At 38.3% G+C, this 25342-nt stretch overlaps 1 protein-coding gene across 9 annotated transcripts in view; it reads right to left on the bottom strand.

Moving 5' to 3' along the window:
• BBX (BBX high mobility group box domain containing) overlaps positions 1 to 25342 on the bottom strand; it is a 273737-nt gene that overhangs the window by 14149 nt on the left and 234246 nt on the right. For 6 of the 9 annotated variants that reach the window (XM_032852106.1, XM_032852108.1, XM_032852113.1 and 3 more), the window contains 5 exons: positions 20651 to 21659; positions 19531 to 19669; positions 16354 to 16502; positions 4823 to 4912; positions 3397 to 3456 (listed from right to left, as the gene is read on the bottom strand). In XM_032852106.1, the coding sequence (XP_032707997.1) occupies positions 3397 to 3456; positions 4823 to 4912; positions 16354 to 16502; positions 19531 to 19669; positions 20651 to 21659 (1447 nt within the window). The remainder of the gene's footprint in view (positions 1 to 3396; positions 3457 to 4822; positions 4913 to 16353; positions 16503 to 19530; positions 19670 to 20650; positions 21660 to 25342) is intronic. The other 3 variants (XM_032852111.1, XM_032852114.1, XM_032852115.1) reach the window with 3 other exon arrangements.

The following is a 25342-nucleotide window of genomic DNA, read 5'->3' as shown; positions in this document are numbered from 1 at the left end:
TAGAGTGCTCCAGAGTTACAAATTCACATTCCAACTAGGGGAATCAAACCTACACTGAAATTACTATAGCCAAATCTGGAATCTCACAGCCTTTGGTTGGTCTCTCTTGAGCTGAAAATGTAGTCAGATGCTGAATGGAACACAGGAAACAGAATCAAATGAATGAGCCTTATCTAAGATCCCAGGAGACCCTGCTGAAGTTACATAGCAGCTATTTTGAACTTGAGAAAAGAGATCAAGGTTAGTCTGAGCGTTGTGGATCATGTTTGAAAATCTAACTATAAACCAGATTTTTCTCCCCATAATTAGATTTATATACTGCAAAGGAACTAATCTTCTGGAGATTTTAAGTCTCAGGTTTGGGTTGTTTTTTTTTTTCCCCCTCTTAAGATACCATTTATAATTGCAACATCTGAGCCAAATAAGGGCTTAGATATGCCTGAAAAATCGAAATTGTAAGCAGCCCATGTGTTTTAGTGGAAAGAGTGCGGATTTCTTCTCTTCCTGCTTATGTTGGTCAGGCTTCAATTTCTTACGATGTACTTAGGGCTAATAAGCCCTCCTGAATTCTCTGGGGCTCCTGCCAAGATTAGTTTAAAAAAAAATTGTGAAAGCCCTCTAGAAACTATAAAGCAATATTAAGTATTAATTATCTTCATCGTTATTATTACAGTTAGAAACCTCCAATTTAAGCATGAACATAAGACACCAGAACTTGGTACAGAGATAAACACAGTGGCAGATACAAGTCATCTTGGTTTATCTGATAATTTAACCTTTAATTCTAGTGTGATAAGCAATCTTTTTATGATCTGCAAAAATGTCAAGAAATGGTTTCGCAATTTTAAATTTTAAAAGCATGGGGAAAAATGCTTAAATAGACTATAAGCTTAGCATTTAAACTGCAGATGTGATTACTAAGCACCTGAAGATTTCTGATATTGGTGGGGGGGGGAATGAACTGCAAGCCAATTATACTCAGGATGGTACAAAAAAGAATAGTGAACCTGAAGTCATCCCCTTTAGCCCAAGTCAGGAAGAGCAAACTGAGCTGAACACCTCAGTGGAACCAACATTTCTCGTACAGACATCAGCTATAAATAAGCCCTGTCTAACCTTTGCACATGTTAACATTATCCTGATTATGGTTTCATCTTCTGTCCTTAGGTATGTATGCTCTCCAAGGTAGAGTTTAAATAAGCAATGGGGAGAGAGGGCCTAGATAATTTACCAAGTGCACCATCACCACCTGAACAAGGAAATATAGGGGAAGGTATGAAAATCAATAGCCAAAAAGGTCACTTTAAATTACTGGTAATTCCTGGTGCACAAACAGATTCCTTTTACCCTGACCACATAAAGTGAATATACACTCCACACCAGAAGACATGCAGTTTTCAGTGCATATTCTTTAAAATTTGTAATGCAGTCATAAATATTAGTAATAAACATAATTAATATCAGCGATAATAACTCTATTCCACTAAACCCTTGGGACTGCCTGAAAGACTTGAAATGGATTTACTCTTCTGCCCCCTAAAGGGCAGAATTAGGGCTGCAGACTAAGGCCACCCCGAGCACCACACTACCCACTCAAGAAAACCCGGTAGTAACAGCAAGTATGAGGGGGAAAATGACATTTGAGGCCGACATGTTACCCCCTTCGGCAGTCACCCCACCCCTAAACACACGCATCATACACACACTTAGTACACAAGTGGAGAGTGAACCTGGAGAGATTAAGCACAATTCATGCCACTGAAAACTGCTCCTTAGCGGTAGATGGGAGACTGACACCCACGCCTCCTAATTCCAACCTTATTCATTCTCTCTGCCTCTCTGCCCATGCTATGAAACCACGCTCTGCACGACATGGGGTTACTGTTTAAAGAACAAAACATTTAGAACAGTATCATTTCAAGTAAGGAGTAAGATGGTCTAAGAGCCTCTTTGATTTCTCTGATTGATCATCACTGCCTTGCACGTATCAAGTCTGTGCAAAATATATCTTTAAAATTCACAAGAGCTAATACATATATATTGCATTTTGGTTGTTAGCATTTAATGCTGAGAGCAGCATGACAATTCCTATTTGGCTTTGCAGCTAAGAGCAGAAACAGTCCTCTGGAGAGGTTGTGCATGTGAAATAGCAGGCCAGACAACAGATACACTCTGGCATTTTTTTATAAAAGTGCAGTGATATAAAAGCAGACATCTGGCTTGTGCGGACTGTGACTACCAAATAAAAACAATTTCATGTTTGCTATAAACTCAAGTTTGAATATTTTTTTGAGAAATACCTTTAACACATGAGGATTTCTGATAAATGACTGAGGCCAAATGTGCATCTGAAATTTTTTTCTCCCTCTCCGGAAAGGAACGAGAGTTTATCTGGGAGTCAAAAGACATGGTCTTCTTAAGTTCCCCTTTCTGGTTATAAGTAAATCAAAGGGACTGGACTCAACGATCTTTAAGATTGCTTCTAGTTTTCAAATGAAGCGACTCCTAATTAAGGACTATAAAAAATGTTCAGCTTGGGGCGCCTGGGTGGCTCAGTTGGTTAAGCGTCTGACTCTTGGTTTTGGCTCCAGTCATGATCTCCCAGTTGTGGGATCAAACCCCATGTGGGGCCCCAAGCTCAGTGCAGAATCTGCTTCAGATTCTCTCTCCCTCCCCACTCTGTCCCTCCCAGCTCACATGCGCAGGCGCGCATTCTCTAAAATAAATACATAAAATCTTAAAAAAAAAAAAAAGTTGAGCTCCTTAAAAATAGCAACAATGAAAAAAAGAATCAATGAGGACAGCCCATTAACTGTCACAGAAATGAGTACTCACTGGAGGGTTCAATATTTAACAAAAATTAGGTAGACATCACAACTAAATAGGGCTGTGGGAAATTTTGAAGTAAAAACTGCACTTAGGAAGCTGTAATGTTATGCTAGTCAACATGGAACTTCTCCTTGGTTATCCATAAGCCTCTGGAGCATTCCATCTGAACATATTTAGAGGTACTGGGAGGTGTGCTGGGGCAAAGTTCAGGATGGGAACACTGTTGGTGTGCCCAAGCCCAGCCAACTAGGAAAGCCCCATGCTGGCTCCACTCTACCCATAGACGTCTGCCTGCAACACGAATATTTTTAGTTATGGAAAACTTTAATTTCTGGTTAATGGGTTTCAAAGGTTATAAGTGCCCCTTAGACAAATTAAGCTCCATATGACACACTGCCTGACCCCCAGCAGGGTCAAAAATTCTGACAGTTTTGATTTGAAAATTAAAAACAACCAAATTACGAGCCCTCAGGTATTGGACTCTCGGGTGAGCCTATATATATTATGCCTTTTGAAACCTTTCTAACACAGACTACCTAGAATGATAGAGAATACTGCCATGTTTACCTTCTGTAGGGTGAATGGCATCCAAGAAGAGTTGCTTGTTTGACCATTTATCCCCACTTCCTAAAAACAATGACAGAGAAAGAAAGTGAAACTCCACTCCTAGGACAGGCTCATAACACTAAAAAGAAGACAATACACAAAACAGCTTAAATATGAAACTTTATCACACAAAAGAAGCGGAGTTTTACTTTAACTAATTCTCAAAATGGCATTTGCCAACTAAAATAATCAGACGATACAGGAAATGGGTTGAAAATAAATCTGCCTTCTACGAAATACACTGCTGGATAATTTCTCAGACTTTAATCAAGACAACTGAAGATCAGTTATAAGTAAATGATAAAAGCTGACATTTTACCTAAAAAGGGAGGTTTCTCTACTAGAAGCAGAGAAAAAAATATTAACATAAAAAACAAAACTAAGAGGCTGGAACAGAGGTGAAAATAAAACCCAAATTAAGTAAAAAGTTACATACAGGAACACGTAGGCACATAGGTCTACACATGGAAGACAGGTGCATTTAAAGCCTCATTCCAGAAACACAAAAGGCTTCACATCTGGCCATGCAAGGAGGATGCGAATGGGCCTCAGATGAGTAGGCTCACAGTAGTCACGACAGGAACATGCAGGGCGATGCTAAAGAAAGCCTCACTTCTGGGACATGTGGCTGGACTGAACCAGATGGGGAGGTTTATCTTTTAGGTGGAATAAGAATAGGAGTCCTGAACTATGAGAAGAAGGAAATCTTCAGATGAGCCCTGAAGAGGTTCAAGGGCCCATCAAAATCGTAACAATAAGACAGATGCTCAGAGTGAAGAGACGGTGGAGGGCAATGCATCTCTAGTGCCCTCTGGAAAGAAGTTGTGTGACTGAAGGGGGTGGGAAGAGTTCGGCAAACGCAGTATCGTAGATCGGGGGAAAAAAAGAGACGGGTTACAGCTGTGGAGTGGAATCCTCCCAGACAAGAATCCTCAAGGGTCAGAGAAACTACAGAAATGGTGGCACTCTCATATGAATAGGAAACTCCTCAGGTTTCAGGAGGCAGGAAAACGTGGTCCTGGTCTGAAGGCTGCCGAACATGAGAGAAACGAGAATAGTCAAAGGAAGTAAGTGGATAAGAGCTCAAGAAGACTAAGTTACAAAATGCACCAAATATGGATGAAAACAAAGCAATTTCAGGATTCATATGGAATGCTGAAAATAGAGACATTATGGGATTTGAGTAGGAATCCAAGTGAAGGAGATCTCTCTTTGCAATTAGCTGCGGAGTCTAGAAATCGTGAATACGCCTGCATTAGGAGCCGATGACACTGAAGCAAGCCAAGGGGAGGAAAAGGCAAAGGCGGTGCACAGAAGCGTTACTCAAAGATGGATTCACAATGGAGGTGGCCAAGAAACCTTGATGGAGGATGGAAGGCACCAATACCTTTTTCCGGAACATTAGGCTTCTCCTTTTTGTGCTTATATTTGCTGACAATTTTGTGGAATAAGTTCTTTTTCTGAGACTGGAAAGGACCTACAGACAATATTAATATAAATATATTTTAAATTGACAATGTTTCATAAAACAACACTGTGTGTTCCTAAACAATTACACCCACCTCCCCCCTGTGGTACAAGCAAATGGAGTCACAAGAAATATCATCTTGCATATCTTTACTCCTCTAACTAGAGTTCAGCACCCTTCCTTGGGATTATTTAAAAAAGACAGTGATATTTTCCTTCGGAATGTATTGGACAGAAGCCCCCATTAGGGCTGGGACTTCCTAAGCAGAAACTGCAGATTTAGTGACCAGAGACAGACCATGGACCCATCACTGCAGAGTAGTTACAGTTTTTAATAACAAAGACACAATTTTACTTTATTTTAGACACTTCAGTACGGTGAAGGAAAGGATGGCGGGGCATTTCTTCTCTTCCAAGAAAATGGTTTTCCTAATAAGAACAGCACTTTCAGGACAATAATTGGCCTGATAGAATCGGATAGCTTTCTGACCTTTTCTGAGGTTATTCTGGGAAGAAAACATGCTTTAAAAATAGAAAAATATTTGCCCCAAAAATCGGGGTGGGAGGGGAGAGAAGTTTCAGATTGTATCTTTGTGTCCTCAGATAAAGGAAACAGAACTAAGATTTGTCAGTCACCCAGTCAGAAATGCCAACAGCAGCACTGACCTCCCCAAAGCAGTTTCTTTCTATACTGTACTGATACATTCCTGTGGGAAACGGACTCCAATCATTTTATGTTAACTTCTGTTAGCTCATCTGTTAATGGGGATAATTAAAGTGCCTAACTCAAAGAGTTGATGTGAGGATTTAAGGACTTAGAGACTCTATAAGCTGCCCCTGCCCACCGGGCAGCATCCACGCCCACGTGCCCTGCCCTCTTGCCAAAGGCAAATGACTTCTCCTGCCTGAAGTAGACAACTCACTGGTTCTTACGTTCACCTATATCTGCAACTGTCACCGGTTTTAGAATAGTTCTATCACCTCAGAAATAAATCCCATATCCTTTTAGCTATCACCCTTCCCTATCATTCCCTCTATCCCTGAGCAATCACTAATCTACTCTGTCTCTACACATCTGCCCATTCTGGAAATCTCATATAAATGCATCATGTAATACAGTCTTCACTTTCTGGATTCTTTGACGTGCTATGATGTTTGCAAGGCTCATTCTTGTTGTAGCATGTATCAGCATATCACTCCTTTTTAAAGGCTGAATAGTATTCCACTATACAGATATACATTTTGCTTATTCACTCACTGGCTCATAGAAATGGTGGTGGTTTTCCACCTTCCAGCTATTATGAATAATCCTGTTATGATTACTCATATATAAGCTTTTTGTGTGGACATGCATGCTCATTTTTTGGGGACATATACCGAGCAGTGGAACTTGCTAGGTCATATGGTAACTCCGTATTTATAAACCTTTGGAGGAACCACCAGACTATTTAACATCCTCATCAACACTATGACCTGTCTTTGATTATGACCTTCAGAAGGATGTATTTCTCTCATTATAGTTTTGATTTGCATTTTCCTAGTGACTAATGATGCTAAGCATCTTTTCATGGGTCCACTGGCCATTTGTATACTTCTTTTAGAGAAACATCGATTTTGATAATTTGTCCATTTTTTAAACCAAGCTTTCTTCTTACTGAGTTTTAAGAGTTCTTTATATATTCTAGTTAGAAGTTCTTTATCAGATATGTAGTTTGCAAATATTTCCTCACATTCTGTGGATTGTCTCTTCACTTTATTAGTGTCATATGAAGCACAAAGTTTTAAATTTTCTAACAGTCCAATTTATTTACTTTGTATTCTGGTGTCACATCAAAGGATCCATTGCCAAATCGGAGGTCACTAAGATCTGACCCCTATGTTTTCTTTGAGAAGTTTTACAGCTTTAGCTTTTACACTGAGGTCTGTGTTCCATTTCAAGTTATTTTTGGTGTATTTCCTGAGGCAAATAGGAGTCCAAATTCACTCTTTTGCATGTTGTTATCCAGTTGTCTCAGCACCATTCTGAAAAGACTAATCATTTTCCCACTGAATAGTCTTACCTTCCTTGTTGAAAATCCGTTAGCCAATGATATATAGGTCTACTTCTGGGCTTCAATTCTATTCCATTAACCTATATAACTACATTAGTACCATACTGCCTTGCCTCCTGGTTTTTGTAGCTAGTTTTAAAACTGAAAAATTATTTTGGCCGTTCCGAATCTCTCACATTTCCAAATTTTAGAATCTCTTAGTATTGGGGCACCTGGGTGGCTCAGTCCTTTAGCGTCTGCCTTCGGCTCAGGTCATGGTCCCAGGGTCCTGGAATTGAGCCCAACTGGGTTCCCTGCTCGAGGGGAAGCCTGCTTCTCCCTCTCCCACCCCTCCTGTTTGTGTTACTTCTCTCACAATGTCTTACTCTGCCAAAAAAGTAAATAAAATCTTAACAAAAAATAGACTCTCTTAGGATCTATAAAAGAAGCTGGAATTCTAATAGGGATTGGGTTCAATCTGAAGGAGTGTTTCCATCTTAACAATATTAAGTCCTCCAATCCACGAATATGGGATGTTTTTCCATTTATTTTGATTTGTCTTTCTTTCAACAATACTTTGTAGTTTTCAATGTGTTGCACATCTTTTAAGTTTATTCCTATGTTTTATTCTTTTTGATGTTAAAAATGGAATTGTTTTCCTAATTTCGTGTTCAGATTGTTCATTGAAACTGTATAGAAATACAACTGATTTTTCTTTTTTAAATTAAATTCTAGTTAGTTGACATACTGTTCAATATTGGTTTCAGGAGTAGAATTCAGTGATTCTCATTTACATATAACACCCAGTGCTAATCATAACAAATGCCCTCCTTAATACTCACCATTCATCTATCTCATCCCCCCATTCCTCCACCCCACCCTGTTTCTTCTCTATAATTAAGAATCTCTCATGATTTGTTTCCCTCTCTTTTTTTTCCCCAGCCCTAAATGTTCATCCATTTTGTTTCTTAAATTCCACATGAGTGGAATCATATGGTATTTGTCTTTCTGATTGATTTATTTCACAAAGCATAATACATTCTAGTTCCACCCACATTATTCCCAATAGCAAGATTTCATTCTTTTTGATGAGTATCTTCTTTATCCATTCATCAGTTGATGGGCATCTGGGCTCTTTCCATGGTTTGGCTATTGCTGATAATGCTGCTATAAACATTGGGGTGCATGTATTCCTCTGAATGTGCAATTTTTTTTATCCTTTGGGTAAACAGTTAGTAGTTCAATTGCTGGATCATAGGGTATTTCTATTTTTAGCTTTTTGAGGAATGACCATACTGTCCTCCAAAGTGGATGCACCAGTTTGCATTCCCACCAACAGCACAAGAGGGTTCCCCTTTCTCTGCATTACAACTGATTTCGGTATCCTTCAAACCTGCTGAACTCATTCATTTATTAGCTATAGTAGTTTTCTGGGGGCATTGCAAGTTTTCTATATAAAGTGTCATTTGTGAATAGGAATAGTTTTACTTCTTCTTTTCCACAATACGCATGTCTCGTTTCTTTTTCTTGCCTAATTGCCCTGGTTAGAACCTCAAATACACTGTTGAACAGAAGTGCTCAGAGTGGACGTATCTTTTTTCCCAACTTAGGCGGAAGCATTGTCTGTGACTATTAAATAGGATGTTACGGGATTTTTGTAGATGCTCTTTACCAGGTTGAGGAAGTTTTCTTCCACTCTAAGTTTGTTGAATATTCTCATGAAATATGTTGGAATTTGTCAAATGCTTTTTTTTTCTACAGCTATTAAGATGATCACATGGGTTTTCTGTTGTTGTTTTACTGATACAGTATATTACACTGATTTTTGGATGTTAAACCAACCTTGTATTCTGGGAGTAAAATCCTGCTTGGTAACGGTATACAATTCTTATCATATATTGTTGGCCTTGGTTTGCTACCATTTTGATAAGGAATTTTATGCTCCTATTTTTAAGAGCTATGATCTGTAGTTTTTCTTGTGATATCTTTGTCTAGTTTTGACATTTGGGTCATAATTGGCCTTACAGAATGAATTAGGAAATATTCCCTCTTCTAATTTTTGAATGAGTTTGTGAAAACTTGATTTTAATTCTTCTTTAAATGTTTGATAGAGTTTAGTAGTGAAGCCTGGGCCTGGTTCCCGCCCCCCCACCCCCCACACACCTTGGTACTTTTGTGATTACTAAATTCAATCTCTGTAGTAGTTATTGTTCTATTCAGACTATTTCTTCTAATTATCAGTTATCAGGTAGTTTGTGCTTTTCAGGAATTGTCCATTTCACGTAGGTTATCTAATTAATTGATATATAACTGTTCGTGGTATTCCTGTATTAATCTGTTTCATTTCTGTAAGTCAGCAATAATGTCCCCTATTAGACTTTTTATTGAAGTAACTTTGTCTTTTCTCCTTTTTAATTGGTATAGCTAAACACTTCTCCAATTTGTTGTTCTTTTCAAAGAACCAGCTTTTGGTTTTACTGACTCTTTATTTTCTATTCTTTATTTAGTTTTATTAATTTCCTCTCTAATCTTTATCATTTCCTTTCTTTTATTTCCTTCATGTTTCATTTGCTCTTTTTCTTACAATGTTTGATGTAGGTCAGATTATTGATTTGAGATCTTTTTTCTTTCTTGACATAGACATTTATAGCTATAAACTCTGTTCTAAGCACTTAGTTGTATCCCATAAATTTTGGCATTTTGTAGTTTCATTTTTATTCATCTCAAAAGTATTTTCTGATTTCCTTATTAATTTCTTCTTTCTTTTTATTAATTTTTCTTCTTTGACTTATTGGTTATTGAGTATATGTGCTGCCAAAGTGACTTATTAGCTATTTGGAGTGTATTGCTTAATCGTCACATATTTGAGAGTTCCCCAAACATTTTCCTGTTGTTGATTTTTAATTTCATTCCACTGTGATCAGAAAATACCATGTGAATTACTTCAATCCTTTCAAATATATTGGTTTGTTTTATGGCCTAGTGGATAGTATATTCTAGAGACTATTCCAATGTCCACTTGAGAAGAACGCATATTCTACTATTGATGGATGTTTTATATATAGGCAAAGCTTGGAGACACTGCAGGTTTGGTTCCAGACCATCGCAATAAAGCAAATGCCGCAATAAAATGAATCAAATGAATGTTCTGGTGTTCCACTGCATATAAAAGTTATGTTTACAATATATCATAGTCTATTAAGCGTTCAACAGCATTAGGCCTACAAAAAAATGTACATACTTTAATGAAAAGAGACTTTATTGCTAAAAAGGCTAACTATGGGACACCTGGGTCCCAGTTGGTTAAGCATCCAACTCTTAATTTTGGCTCAGGTCATGATCTCAGGACCAAGCCCTACATTGGGTTCCACACTCAGTACAGAATCTGCTTGAGATTCTCTCTCTCCCTCTGGCCCTCCTCCTGCTCTCCCTCTGTCTCTCTAAATAATAAAAATAAAATCTTTAAAAAATGCTAACCATTACCTGAATTGTAATCCCTGATCACAGATCACCAAAGTATGACACAGAGACACCAAGTGAGTAAATGTTGGAATGCCCATAGACTTGCCTGACACAGCACTGGCACAGACCTTCAATTTGTAAAACAACACTGTATCTAATAAAATGAAGTATACACGTATGTTTGTCAGGTCTAGTTAATGCAGAGTGTTCAAATCTTCTCTTTCCTTGTTGATTTTTTGCCTAGTTGTTCCATCAAACCTATTCTTTTTTCCACAGTACTTCTCACCTAACACATTATATGCTTTGCGCACTGTGTAGGCTGGCTCCCCCGCCATAATGTAACCACCATGGCAGCAGGGTTCTTTGTTTTCATACACGAGTATATTCTACACGCTGGAATGGTGTTTAGCAGATGACTGGTTCTGAATAGTATTTGCTGCATGAACAAACAAAGTTCTTAAACCACTGGTTGGCACAAAGTAAGAGCTCAAGAAATTACCTGTCGTTATTATTACCAATAACAGTGAGCTGTGCAAGTGTTTTCTGATGACCACACCAAGTCACTCTTTTAAATAACCAAAAGCAAATACTTCTGGATTAGCTGATGGTGGTCTGAAACTGAGATACAAAATGGGTTGTTGACTTTTTTGGGGGGTGAGGGGGAGTAAGCAACAAGGGAAAGAAAATAAACAAATACAAAAATATACAGTATGTGTACATGCTACATTAATATTATAGGTATTCTCTATAATCCATTTGCAATCACTACCTCCTATGTATTTCATACAACCCAGGAAAACCAGGGCAGATGCACCTGAATGATACACAGGCAATCACAGGAAAGAAAAGTGGGAGAATGCAGAAAAAACAATTCTGAGACCTCTTAGGACCATAAGGATGGATGAAATGGGTTAGAAAGAAGCAAAGGATACATATTTTCAGACCAAACCATACTCAGCGAAATCTGTAAAGTACAATTTAAGGACAAAGCTAAAGATAGAGGTTGTCAATTTTAACATGAGAAAAGAACATCCAGAGTGATTTAGTACATAGAGAATCTTCCGTAGACTTTTATTTTTAAACTTCCTTGCTCCTAGTCATCCCCTAAACTATAGCTATAAAACAAAACTTCAGATAAAAAAGAAAGTGACAAACTTGAAGGAGTAATAGACAAGATATAATTACAGTCACTGAGAAGCAGCAATTTCAGAGTCAAGAAATGAATGATCTGACTTCTGCTCACCACTCTGGTACATATGTGTGATATTTTGTCTAAAGGAAAATAAAGTCAAAATTTATAATAAATAGCACATACGAGGAAATTCGCTACCATTTTTTCCTTAATTATTTAACACAGAAACGTACATGGAGGGAAAAGAGAAAAGAAAGTAGGAAGTGAAAAGCAGAAAAAAGAGTTTTAGAAGGAATGGTTCAGGAAGCAAAAAATTGCAATGGAGGGTGCCTGGCTGGCTCAGTCGGTAGGGCATGCCACTCCTGATCTTGGGGTTGTGAGTTCCAGCCCCATGTCGTGGGTAGAGATTATCTTTAAAAAAATGTAATAGTCTTTCACTAAACTACTAGGCCAAGTTCTGATCCTATCTCTTTCCCTCATCTCCCTACCAAATTTCTTGAAAGAAGTGTTTGAATCAGCTTTTACTTCTTTATGACAAAAATCACTTGTTGCTGGCATGGAAACTAGCTTAGGAGTCGCTCTATTTTGGGGCTGGATGGCCTGTATTGTGCTGCTATCCATCTTCTTTGCACCTAACTTCACAGCTGGGGAGGAAATTGAAAGCCCCAATCTGAGCAGATAAGAGGACTGCCACAGAGACATTAACAGTAACCTTTCTAAAACATTGATATTATTCACAGTTTGCTAAAAAATGGACATTTTAGGATAAGAAGCTGTAGTGACACAGGAGCCACTTCAGTATTAGCCTGGTATGGTAATTTTTTAAGGTCTGCAGTTAAGGTGAATTAAGCGAACCTCGTTCTTTAGAACTGTTGTAGGGAACAAAGGTTATGCGTGACTTGAATGATGGTGGCTTACACCCAGGTTCCATGGTTTCATCTTTCTAAGCTATAAAAAGAGCAAAAGTTTCATTCTAAAGCCAGGCTGTCATTTTTGTAATAGACACATAAATAATAAATAACCAATGAAGCAATAAATTCCTTTGTCATAATTTATGGCAAAGTGCTCCCAGCTGCTGGGCATGTGGATCTGCTGAGTTAAATAAGTCTGAGTAAACCCAGTCACAATCAAGTTGGGATTCAGTGAGGGGCAGGAACTACCTCACTGGGCTGGACAAGAATGCCTTGTTCTGGAGCTCAGGATTGTATTTGGTGGTCTGCCTTTTACATCCACAAATGTGCTGTCACCACGTTCCTGAAAATGTTTGGTGGTGATGAAGATGCTCAAACAGTTTAAAAGGGCAAAACAGAGAGTTCTTACTAAAATGGAAGCTATACCTTCCTGATACAAAGAGCCGGTCGAGCTGACATCAGCTCTCGGTCCTCAGTTTGGCTCAACCCCAAACAGGGGATTCTGTCCTCAACCTTTAATTTTGTAAACCTGCTTCTTTTATTACCACTGTGATTTTTTTTTTTTTTAAATCTCAAATCCATAATCATTGGAAATTCCAGTCTTAAAATATAAGCATGGACTGGAAGAAAAATGAGGACCGACAGCATGTTTGATAATAGGCTAAGGAACAATGTGAGAAGAATGAAGAGATACAGAAGGAGAAGTGAAGTCAAGGGTCAAGCTGGGACAAAATTTAAACACTCTAAGTTAAACTCAATTAACTTTTTCTCCATGACCCTACTTTGTCTGAAAATTACTATTCTGTAGAGCACTCTGACTTCTGATACTTTTATAAAAAGTGCATACATTAACAATATACTTAAAATAATGTGTCAAAACCTATCTCTTAAGTTACAATGAAATTTAGACTTAGATTTTAAAGCCTTCATTTGAATATACACAAATAACTATGAGATAAACCGAAAACATGGCAGGCTTGGGTTGCCTCAGCTAACGACACCAGAAGTTAGATGGATTTCAATTTAGTAGGTCATCTGTTCTTAGAAGCAAAGGAAAATTCTTTTCCTAGGTCGTCGAGTCTGCCTCCTATACTGTAGCCTGAGCCCAGTCAGAGGAAGGTGGCATTTAGTGATTTTCATCCATTTTTATTGGAGAGTTTCTGATGAGACCCTTTACACAGACATAAGGGGCAGGGCAAAGATGGTGGAGGAACAATGGACAGGAAGAGACTCCTTGGAAACAGAGATGTAAACAAAGAAGCCACTGGGAAAGCAGAAGTGTAAACCTCAGCAGATACTATGTTGCTGAGATCTAGAACTGTATAAATGCACACATAACCATTTCCTCTCAACACCATTTCAGAAAAACTCTATACATTTTACATCACCTGGAGCAGCTAAAAAGAAGTTTGTAGTACAAGGCAGGGGAAAAAAAACAAATAATTGTTGGGTGATAAACACAAGAGAAACTATACACAAAACACCAAATTGTTGGAGAAGAAATGAAGTTTCCTATGGACACATGCTCTTTTGTTAATAAACTAATGATCTCATATACACAGTTTTCGCTTTGAACAATTCATTATGCAAAGGTGCAAAGAGTCTAGAGTCTAAGGAAACAATCTTCCCTATCCTCTAAAGATCAGACAATTACAGCACAGCTGGTATGATAATTTCATTAATAACCTGTAGGATAGTACACTGGTGCTGCTAATGCCAAATTACAATTAGTTACAAATACTACTTCTTTAGTTTGCTAAACAGAGAATATATTAGTTTCTGCTTTATTGTAACTGCATTTTGCTCCAGGAGTCAGAATGCAGAACAAAATCCGGTCTTGAAACACTCTTACCTACGTGATTACTGATAGACTGTAAGGACCCAATGCCTTGGTGGTTTGAAAGGCGTTAGCAGAAGAGTTAAGATGATACTCTATGAGGTATAATCCAAAGCTCCAAAAAGCTATTTCACATCGAAAGAAATACTGTTAATCTCAGGAAAAACATAACAGATAACTAAGACCCAAGAGAAGGTCTCATGAAAATAGATCCTAACTCAGCGTTTTATAGCTTTACAAAAATAAATCTATTGTTACATTCCCTGATAGATAATTTGGCCAACTTCAGGGCTTGAAAATGAATGTCTCAAACTACCAGGAGTGGAGGAAGAAAATACATCCTGTACATCAATCAATTAAGTTCCATTTTATTGGCTTGGTAGGTATTTATCAGCAACTTTAAATCCAAGAATTACAGAAGCTCAAGGCACCTGGCATCTTTGGGTTCGTGGACTCCTTTGCCTATTCTTAGATGTCTCCAGGGCACAAAGACTGTCACTCCATTTGCTAATCCATTACAGTGCTCAGCTACCTACCTGTCAACAAGGCTACTTTATTTCTTTCCTACTTATCTTGGAAGATCTCGATACAACCGTATTTTATTTTCCCAGATGAGCAAACTTGGTGATGCAACATTTCTTTTTTAGTTCTTTATTCACTAGATTTATTTTTATTGACCACAGAGGAAAAACCAAGCTGATTCTGAAATCACTTTTACATTCCTCTCTGCCTTTAATCACAAAGGGGGAATTTTCTTTAGCCATACAGATCTACCTTGAGATACAGATCCCAAAGCGACCCTCCTCAGTTGTCAACTGCAGTGTGCTAAGGGAAGTTTTAGGTCTTGAGGGAGAAAGGTTTAAGTTTCTTCAAAGAAACCATAATATTTCCTCGACCTTATATAATCCCTCTAAATCCATGAAATTGTGTCTGCTTATTAATATTTATCTCTGATCATGATCCACGAATGTTAGAATTTAGCAAGATTTATGCAAAGATATGTATCATATTATATCTATCCATCCATCCATCCATCTAAAATATACCAAAAAAGGGTCTGATTTGACATGAAACAGGCAACAGGCAGCCACTTTTGTAGGGTAAGTAAAAAAGTCTTCCATCAAATCCTGCACGCCAACAGAAACTCGGCCACACTGAGTTCATCATCTCTCCATTCACTGTCCTTATAGGAGATGAAGAGAATTAAGTCTTTCACACCTGTATGGAAAACTAGAGGGACATTTCCCCACCAATCTGGAGACCTAAGTAAAATGAGAAGACAAGTTTCTCAATGAGAGCAGTGCCGCCATTTTGGGCAGGACAAGCCTTTATCATGCTTGAATGTCCTGAGCAGGCTACCATGCTGAGAAGCCCAGCCCCCATCCCCCGTATAACGGTGGTCTCACACTCTCCAAAACCCCCCTCTGAGCTACAGCATTGCCCTTGATGAATGCTGATACCCACCCAAGTCATGCTGATAATTTTGAAAGCTTCCCTGATCTCCACAGGGAAGAATCTGATATTTTTCAAAATGAATATGCTTAAATAGTATTTTTCTAAACTTAACAAAACCACTTTTAATGTACTGCTGGAGGATTATTTGCTTTTGGCTTCATTTTCATTTGGTTCAGACTGTCGGCAAAGAATGGAGTGTTCTGATCAGGCACATGAAACCATTTCACAGTCCCAGAATCGACCCTGTTACAGATACAATGAACAGAGGAACTAGGCTCAGCCAGCAGTTTCTGCTCAAGAAGAGCTCCACATCTCCAAGTTAGAATTCTGGAGAGCAGGAAGTCGAAGACTACGTGGAGCACTTTCAAAACAGCCACACCTTTCAGGGCAATGTGAAGGCCGAGACGGCAGAATACAGAGGCTGAGAAGATTAGGAGGGAAAGAAGGGAGCGAGAAGCGAGGCAGGAACCATACTAAGAATCCCGGAAAGCAAGCTAAAATTCCAACCGGTTACCACATCACTGCCTCAGTTTAGATCCAATTACATATCTAGAGGGAGGTGCAGAAGCACAGAAGAGCAGAGAGATGCCAGCCTCTCAGCAGGAGGCATAGCACACATCGAACCTTTGCTGGTTTTAGTCGGTTCTGAGGACATGTTTCCAGTCTTCTTCTTTTTCCTTGGGACAGGTACGCATTTCCGGTCAAATGTAACAGGACTATATTGAGGGAGGCTGTTGAATTTTTTTTCAAATTCTTCATCCAGCTTTGCTGAGCTAGTAAGAGAAGGGGGATTGCATCGATCAGCACATGACATAAATATTTAAACAGAAAATGATATGATAGATTTTAAGATATTCCATTTTAAAACAGGGTCCCTGAGAATTAGGGCACTGTTGATAAATTCTGTGCAAGGACAAAAACATCTGTTTAGAAATGCCTGAGAAGAGTTATCAGCACAGCTTTCTCCGTCAATTCCCATGAAAGGTTATCTTATTGCCTTAGAAAAGCAGAAACGTAATTTAAAATATAAGAATATTTTTGAAATTCTCTCCATTGGCACGGACATTTTTCATTAAGTTCAGTACAATACATATTCCATCCAGACAAGTTTCCCATTCTAAAGGTTCGTATAGATGTATCTACATTGGCAAGCTTATTGGTAATAGGGTATAGATCGGTACTTCTCTTTTTAAGAAAATATTATTGACTAGTACTTGATTAAAACATATCCAACACACAAAGAAAACAAACAAAAATTCTGAATATCAGAAACATTCCTGAGAGTGGACCAGGATGATGATGAAGCACTCAACAAGGAAAGCCAGTTTTCAATGAACACATTGGCAGAGAGGCAGCTGCACTTTAATGCAAACCATGATGACTTCAGAAATGGCACCAGCAAAGTTGGGAAATCCTTGGGCTGCTTCTGCCTCTCTAAGGCCCGCACCCAACCATGGCAGCATGCCTGCTGGATCCTTGCTGAGACTTATTAACTAAGATGAACCCTAAACAGATGGGAGAAGCTACAGCAGAATGGCTGTGCGTCCTGGATGCAAAATGGAAGGCATTCTGGGAAGAGAGCGGCCTTGAGTTAACTTACAAGAAGCTAACGGCTCATGTGTTAGGCTGCTACACAGGAGTTGTGTTTGAGTTGTGTCGCCTAAAACTGTTCTGTCTAGAGGAATATACAAGAGTTGGGCCGCAGAGACAAGATAGTCCAAAGACCATCAGAACGGTCAATGGAAAAAGGCCGTTACTCAGTTCTATCAAAGCAGGGAAGATGGTAGGTGGGAGTGACGCTCGGTCCTTAAACAAAATTCTTTCGTCCAGTTCAAAGACATTTATGCTAATGGAAAATCAGACAGTAACCAGACACTATCAGAAAGGGATCTATAATTTTGTGAATTTCTCAGATAATCTGAAAAACCAGAAGAATATTAGGAAAATGCAAGCTAGGACTCATAAGATCCCTTGGGGCTTTCTTTCCTTTTCTTTTTTCACCTAGAATACTCACCTATGTTTTACTTGGGGAGATCTATAAGTTAGAACTGCCAATACTCAGTGAATTTTTCTTGGCTACAAACAGCACCTTTTCTGTGATAAAAGGGGTTAACATGCTCATTTAGGAATCTCAGAGAAGACTGATAGGAACTAGATTTCTCACTGTTCATCCACTGTGTTGGTGTGTTCTAAACAAAGCAGACCCAGTCTAATTCTGACAGGCATATATAAAGGGGAGGAAACAGCAAAGACCAGAGATTTACTGTTGATGAATGCCTGCAGAAAAACCAAAGTCCCAGTTATATACATGCGCCTTCCTTAGAAATTAATAAAATAAAAACAACTCCCAAACCAATCTCTTTTCAGAGACAGATTTTCAAAAGATTGTTTCACTTTTCTTGTTCCCAAAGAAGACTGGAGGGAACACCTCTCTCACAGGGTCAGCTACGTCTAATGGAGGTATCAGAAACCTTCCTGCTGGAGTGTCTTAAAGCCTGCTTTATTCCCCCAAGACTTCATAATGCCTGCAGTAAGACCTGCTCCTCTCTGCGACTAGACCCACAGGGCACTGGTAGTTCTGGAAGGTAAAGAGCACCAGTCCTGAACTCAGTGGTCCCATTTTTAGGAAATTCTGCATTTGAAAATACCATTTGACAATAATAAATACAAGAATTTTCATGTAACTGTTTAAACACAGTGTAGGCAAAACTAACGAACTATTTTGGACATTTAAAATATTAGAAAGGAAATACATAATTATAAAAATATCACCTTAAAATAAATAAACCTGAGAATTTCACAACATGAGAAATAATTTCCACTCTCCTACTTTGTGATAACGTAGAGCCTTAGCATTAACCAGATTCTAAAGCACTATAACTTCCAAGGGGAGAAAAATTATTCCACTAACAGAAACGCAAATATTTATGAATAAACCAAATACAATACTCCCAATGCATGGAATTTGCATAACTTTAAACACACTTATGAAAAAATATGGAAAATATAAAGATGTACTTATTTCTATTCAACGTATTCTTTTTCAAATGGGGCTAATAAGAAGTCTCAAAGGGTTTTTAAAATAGTACTACTGAATATGGAGATGCTTTCCACACCAAGATAAAGCACTGAATCTCCTAACAATGTTTTATATTAAGAATCTTTGGAATAACATTAAAAATGAAATAATTCTTAATGATTTTATCTTGATGTATGTTATTTGCTTGAGACTGCATTTCAACATATAATTAATTACTGAATATTCTCTGTAGCAGGAGCATAGTCAATTTCACATTTTTATCTTACAGCAATAAAACATGGTTTAAACAAAAAAGGTTAGATAGAGGTAGAAACATAATTTTATTTACCTTACATTTTTGAGCTATCATTTTATAAACACAATACATAACCTTTAGAAATGTTAAATAAAATACGACCAGTAAGCAAAATGGGCAAAATGTAAACATGCTTATAGAATATCCACTGTAAACCTCAGATGGCAAGTGTGTCCTGGCAAAATTAAAGGATTTACAATGTCACACCATTACTACATGGTGGGCCTCAATTCAAACTCAGGTTTACATCCAAAATCGACATACTTTATACTAGACCTAAAATGAGAATGAGTGTCAGTCACAGAACCATGTTACCAGCAGGGAACATGTGATACGCTAGATTTCTGTTCTCTTTCTATGCTCGAAGACTAGAAGTGCTGAATGAATACTCAAGAATAAGCAGTTAGAGATTTATGTTTACACTTGGGTTCCAAGCAGTGTGCTGACTGTGCTCACAGGCACTTACCCAAGGAGAGAATCTTCCTTTGACTTTGTCTTCTTGAACTTCTTGCTCCCACTGGTCCCACTCTGGTTAAACGTCCAGCTTTCTTCATTCCAACACCCTTCATGGTCAGAAGAGTTTCCTTTTCCTGAGCTTCGTTTCCCTAAGGAAATTTAAGGGAAAGAATGCAGTTTGTATACTGGGATGAGGTTGCCTCGCTGACCCCTCAGGTATCATTTGCACGATGCCCTTTGTAACTGTTTCAATTTCAGAGTCCTCCAAGTGGTTCATGACGGAATACAACACACAAAAAAGTGTACAGTCCTGAGATCAGTTGGCCTGTCATAACTCAACAGATAGTGTGTGTACTGTGTGACTCCAGAGAGACGACTACCAGTTTTTCCATTAGAGATTCAGACTAAGGTACAGAAGCCTTTTGCTGGTAGGCATTATTAATTCTAATTTCCCCAAGACTTTATGGGAATGATATCCCTGGAGAACTCTGTACTCCCAAGGATCTTCATTCAGACCTTGTTAGACCCATTACTCACAGATCTCTGAGCTGGAATTTAGCTTGGCAAGAGGTAATTCCCTAGCCAGATGCTGTATTTTAAAACAGATGAATTTATTTAAAAAACACTCTGTGAAATAAAGGTGTACACATGAACTGGTTTAGGGTTTTAAAGAGCCCTTCACTTTAGTTTAAGTTTTGAGTGCCTAATGGAGAGGGCTAGATAAGTTATTTGCTTTGGGAGCCTATAGGTCAACATTCTGCCAAATATACTTGCTTGATTCAGGAAATTCTTTCCATTGGTTTTAAAAAACCAGACTAAGAGCTCCAAACATGCTCAGCTGATCCTTCAAAACGAGAAGCCAACCCATATCAGTTTAAAAAAAAAAAAAAAAAAAAGGCTTGAATTACTTTGAATACATATCCTAAGAACTACCCACAAAAAGAATATAAAATCTCCAATGGTGTAGGGAAAATGACAGATCTATGTGAACTACAAGCCACAAAGAACTGTACAAACGTAAAATATTGTTTTGCTACCACACTGCTCTCTATGGTGGTGCTTCTCAAGGAGTCTGAAGGAGAAATCGGCTAGGTTTCCATAGTCTTTTCATTTTTGCAGAAGTCACTTACCTCTGTCAACATTAGCTCGCAGAGAGGTGAGCATGCCTTCAGACACCAGGGTTTTATAAAGAGCACCTTTGCAAGACCGCTCAGATTTCCGGGAGCCACAAGTCTCTATTTTTCTGTGACAGTCACTGTCCTCAGGCTTGGCCTGTCCCGATAGGCTGGGTGGTAACACCTCCTCCGTGGGGGTCAACGGTTCTGCTTTTATACCCTCTGGCACCTCACCAGAAATGTTCTTGCTGGCAGAAATACTAATAAAATCTGGAGGTCTTGACTCTTTGGTGGTGTCTGAGGATTTCTCCTTTGACATTTTCTTCTCTCTTGATTTCACTTTTTTCTTTGGTGGCTTGGCATCCAAAATGCTTCCCTTGCCACTTGAGGATGTGCGGACCTTCTTGCGAGGGGTTGCTCCAAGTTTCTCAATGCCCCAGTCTCCCTTTGCAACAGCTTCAATGGTGTAGATGACACTCTCGATGTCAGACTCTGAAGACTGCCTCTTTTTGCAGGTCTTTTTGGGTGTGGACTTATCATTTCCATGTCGATCCATTTTGCTTTTCTTCTTTTTCTTTTTTAGCTTCTCTGGTTTGTTTAATGCTGTGGGATCTTCAATGATCATAATTCCATGTGGATGGCACATGTGATCCTTTCTACTGGGAACGTCGCTTATTATGATCTTGCTACTGGCAGAATAAGAAAAATCGGGGAAGTGACTACATTGTTGATCTTCCTCTAGTTCTTCCTTTTTAATTTCTTTGGGATCTTCCATTTTTATATCCATTATATCCTCCATTCGCAGCTCCTCAAAATTTCTTAGTTCCTTGGAATCTCTCATGTTTTCCTTAGCTGATTTTTCAAATTCTGCTTCCTTCTGTACCCTGGCTTCATCTATTTTCTCCATTTTTATTTCTCTTTGTTCCTTTCCCTTCTCCAATTCTTTAATTCTTCCACCATCTGATTCTTTCGCCTTTATTAGCTTTGAGTCCTCCATTTTAACCCCCTCTGATGCCAGACACATCTAAACAGTTCAGACAAAAATGGGAGAATAGCAAAAAAATAGCCTTATTATGCTATACTTGAAATTAGCTTAAACTTTTTAAGTCCATCCCTCTTAAAAAAAAATCAAAACAAACTTTACAATTATCAGTCCACTTCTGCCAAACTAATTTAAATGACTCAAATTAATAAAAGGCTTTAGGCATATTCATTAAACTCTAGACAAGCATATACCCAAGTGCTCATTTTCCAGTTTCATCAAAGCTTTTTCTGTGAAAACACGATTTGGGAGAAGGAAGATGGGCTCCAGACTTGGAAGAAAGACTGAAGGTTGAGTCTTAGTTTTGCTACTAGCTTAGTTTGTGGTCTAGAATGAGAATGAGATGTTTCACCCTTACTGCTCTGTTGTCGTTGTTTATAAAAAAAAAAAAAAAAAAAAAAAAAGGATGGTAAGAATAGTTGTCTCAGAGGATCCTATGAGGTCTGGAGAAGACAATATACTGATGGCAATTCTGACTAAACAATCCCCAGACTGTTCAGATGTTTGCCTTTTTTGTTTTCCTTGGGGAAATTAGAAAAACAGCAACATTTTTTACCTACTCACTTGAAATAAAAAATGAAGAGATGACTCATTAAAAGACTACAGAAAGTTTTGGTTAATGAAAAAGACATGACAGTCCTCAGATGCTGACAGATACAAACCTGAGATCGCAAAAGTGCTTTAGAACTAAGTGGTGGTGTTTCCTTTTTTTTTTTTTGAAGAGTCGTTGACTGGCAGACTTGATCTGATCTGACCTTACTGACCTGCAACTTCTGACCAGAACTAATGTGAAATTGCTTAATGTCTTAATTCCTCACACGTAACAGGACTCTTCATATGCTTTTGCTATCAGAATCTTCACGCATTTGCATTATGCCCCAAGGGAATTAACTGCATAGTGTAAAATGCAGATACTATATCATTTTCCTAAAATCTGAAAAATTCTGAATACCAAAACACATCTGGCGGCAATTTGGTTATGTTTTTAAACTCCCCAAATTTTACACACAGGCCCTTAAAGAAAACTCTTGCCATCTTCCTAATCCAGCTCCTAGGTACCTCAACACTTTAATCTAAAGCTATTTGCTGAAATGGGAAACTGAAGCTTACTGTAAAATTTATTTTCAATACCCAGGTTTTCATTCATAAACATTCCCTGCAGGGCTCCCAAGTGCCCAGCCCCATGCAGGACCCTAAAGATACAAAGATCACCCTCAGGGCTCAGACTTCCTTGGCGGGGACATGGTTAAATACACGGAGCAGCCTGGAATGATAGTAAATATGGGACCTGCTACTGTTGCCTCCCTTGGGAAAATAGTAAACAAAACTGAAATAAGCCAGCATGCACAGCACCCTTGCTCTTTCTGCAGCAAAATCAAGACGAAAAGATGAGAGGTGGCACCATGGTTCGTGCATGAACCTGGTAGCTGATGTGCTTTGACCTACACAACCACGTCTGCCGTCAAAGTAACATCCGCCATCATTAGTCCGAAGGAACTGAAAAGCCAACAGCAGAAGCCCCATCAAGTCAAACACTGCTAGTCTTTAATAAATGGGTTAATTTATGTAACCAAAAATAATAATAATTCAAATATCAGTTAAGTTCCTCTCTCTACCTTTGAGGATTCATCATGAGGCTGACGACTATGACTGGGCCAAGGGCAGCAAAAATATTCTTAGCCATCACTCATTTTACCTATTTTGTATTAATTAGCAACTTAGAAGAAAAAGAGTATTGGGATTTCTGAGCCCCCAAATCAAGCACATGAGTAAGAAATTGATACTTTTTAAGAAAAAAAATCACCACTTTATCAAATGGCAAATTATTAAATGTTAAATCTATAAAATTCATTTTTGAAACGGGTTAGACATTCAATTAAATGTCAGATCCTCTTTTACCTCATTTCCCCCCTTAATACTTTCAGTGCATCTCAAATCTTTCTGTGAGAATTATGATTGGTAAGTCTGAAAAGAAAGTGGGGAAGGGGAAAAGGAAGCAGATCATGCAAGTTTTTTTTTTAAAATGAACATGAGAAGAGCACCCAGCCCCTTCCTATCATTCACAGGGAAGATCCAAAATACTGTGGATTCATGACAGAGCTATCTTTTTTGGGAAATCTCATAAGTTAACTTTTAGACCTCAGCAAATAACTATGAATACAAGGAACTTCCCTTTAGTAAACCTTACCACACACAAGATCAAAGCAAAAATGTTATTTTCATTATGAAACACTGGTACATTTAATTTTCCCTACATGTTTTACTCTCACCAGAGAATTTGCTATTTTGCATCAATTTTGAAATAATTTTTATTTTCCTTTCTCGATTATTCTAGCCCTTCATGAATAACTATCCCACATGCAGACAGCGACTATGCTAGTTCTGCAAAGAAGATCTGAAAGGAGTCCTCAATGTGGATTTTATGGTTTTGCAGCCACTATCACTCTGGTGACCTTTAATAAGTCATTCCAAGAGCTGTGTCCCACACGGACACTGGTTTTTATAGTGGTATGCCAACAGTTTGTATTTGCATAGGTTCATCTTAGCAAACCTAATAATACTTCGCAAACTCCATTCTCTGCTTCAATATATTTCAAAATGATTCTCCTCATCACCCCTGATAGGATTCCACAGCTAGGAATGAAATGGAACAAATGCAGACATTCACTCTGGGGACATAATCCAGGAAATAGTATAATATTTCTTGTGGAAGTAATTACACCAGGCACTAGTCATGCCTTACCTTGTTTCGGGCTCTTAAAAGTACCCCCCCACCATAGAGGATGTTAATCCTAAATTGTAAGAAAAATAATTATATTGCTGGAAGTAAAACTATTAAAATAAAATAAAAAACTCCAAGTCAAAAACTACAAATCATAGATCTCACCAACCAAAACCCAAAACAAACACAAATCAGACTCTCAGAGTTGGGTGTCAGTCTAGGTTACCTAATTTAACGTCCTTCCCCATGCAGAAATTCATTTTACTACAATATTCCCAAGACTTAATTATCCAACTTTTTACACAAAGACAGTGACCATATTAGAGGGCAATTCTCTCTGAAATCTTTAAAAATTTGAGGAAAAAACTATCATTCTGTCAGAACTAGTTGTTCCCTGAAGTCACATAAAGTAATCCGCTTTCTCTCATGTGACAGACTTCCAAAACCTGGAAGACAGGTGTTATGTTCCCATAATAAGTCTTTTCTCCTGGCATAATGTCCCAGTTCCCTTAACTGCTCATCACACATAAAGGCTTCCTGACTTTCAAAAGTTGAGACTCTCTTATCTACATGCTGTCCTGGGGTCCTGAAGCAAGAACTGGGTTATATATAAGCTGGGTTCAGGACCAAGTACCACAGTGCTTGCCCAAGGCCCCACTTTGACTTAAATCCATATGAGGCAACGGTATTTGCTCCACTGCGTTATTGTGATGCAAAAAGTATAGACACAAAACTTAACATAAAAAACTTCCTAAGGGCTGGGGAACATGGATCTTTCTCAGAGTAAGCTCCTAGTCTTCTGTAAGCCTCCAGATGAGAAGTGGAACTGCCAACTTGTCTGCAGATAGGGACACACTTATCTTCTAATCGGGCCCAAAGATAAGTCTCTCCCCTTCCATAAAAAAAAAAAAAAAAGAAAGAAAGAAAGAAAGAAAGAAAGAAA

The sequence above is a fragment of the Lontra canadensis genome, unplaced genomic scaffold (genome assembly GCF_010015895.1).
Source record: "Lontra canadensis isolate GAN:19392208 unplaced genomic scaffold, GSC_riverotter_1.0 scaffold6, whole genome shotgun sequence".
Taxonomy (NCBI): Eukaryota; Metazoa; Chordata; class Mammalia; order Carnivora; family Mustelidae; genus Lontra; species Lontra canadensis.
The sequence above is the reverse complement of the archived record's forward strand: the minus strand, read 5'-3'. Positions and strand labels throughout refer to the sequence as shown.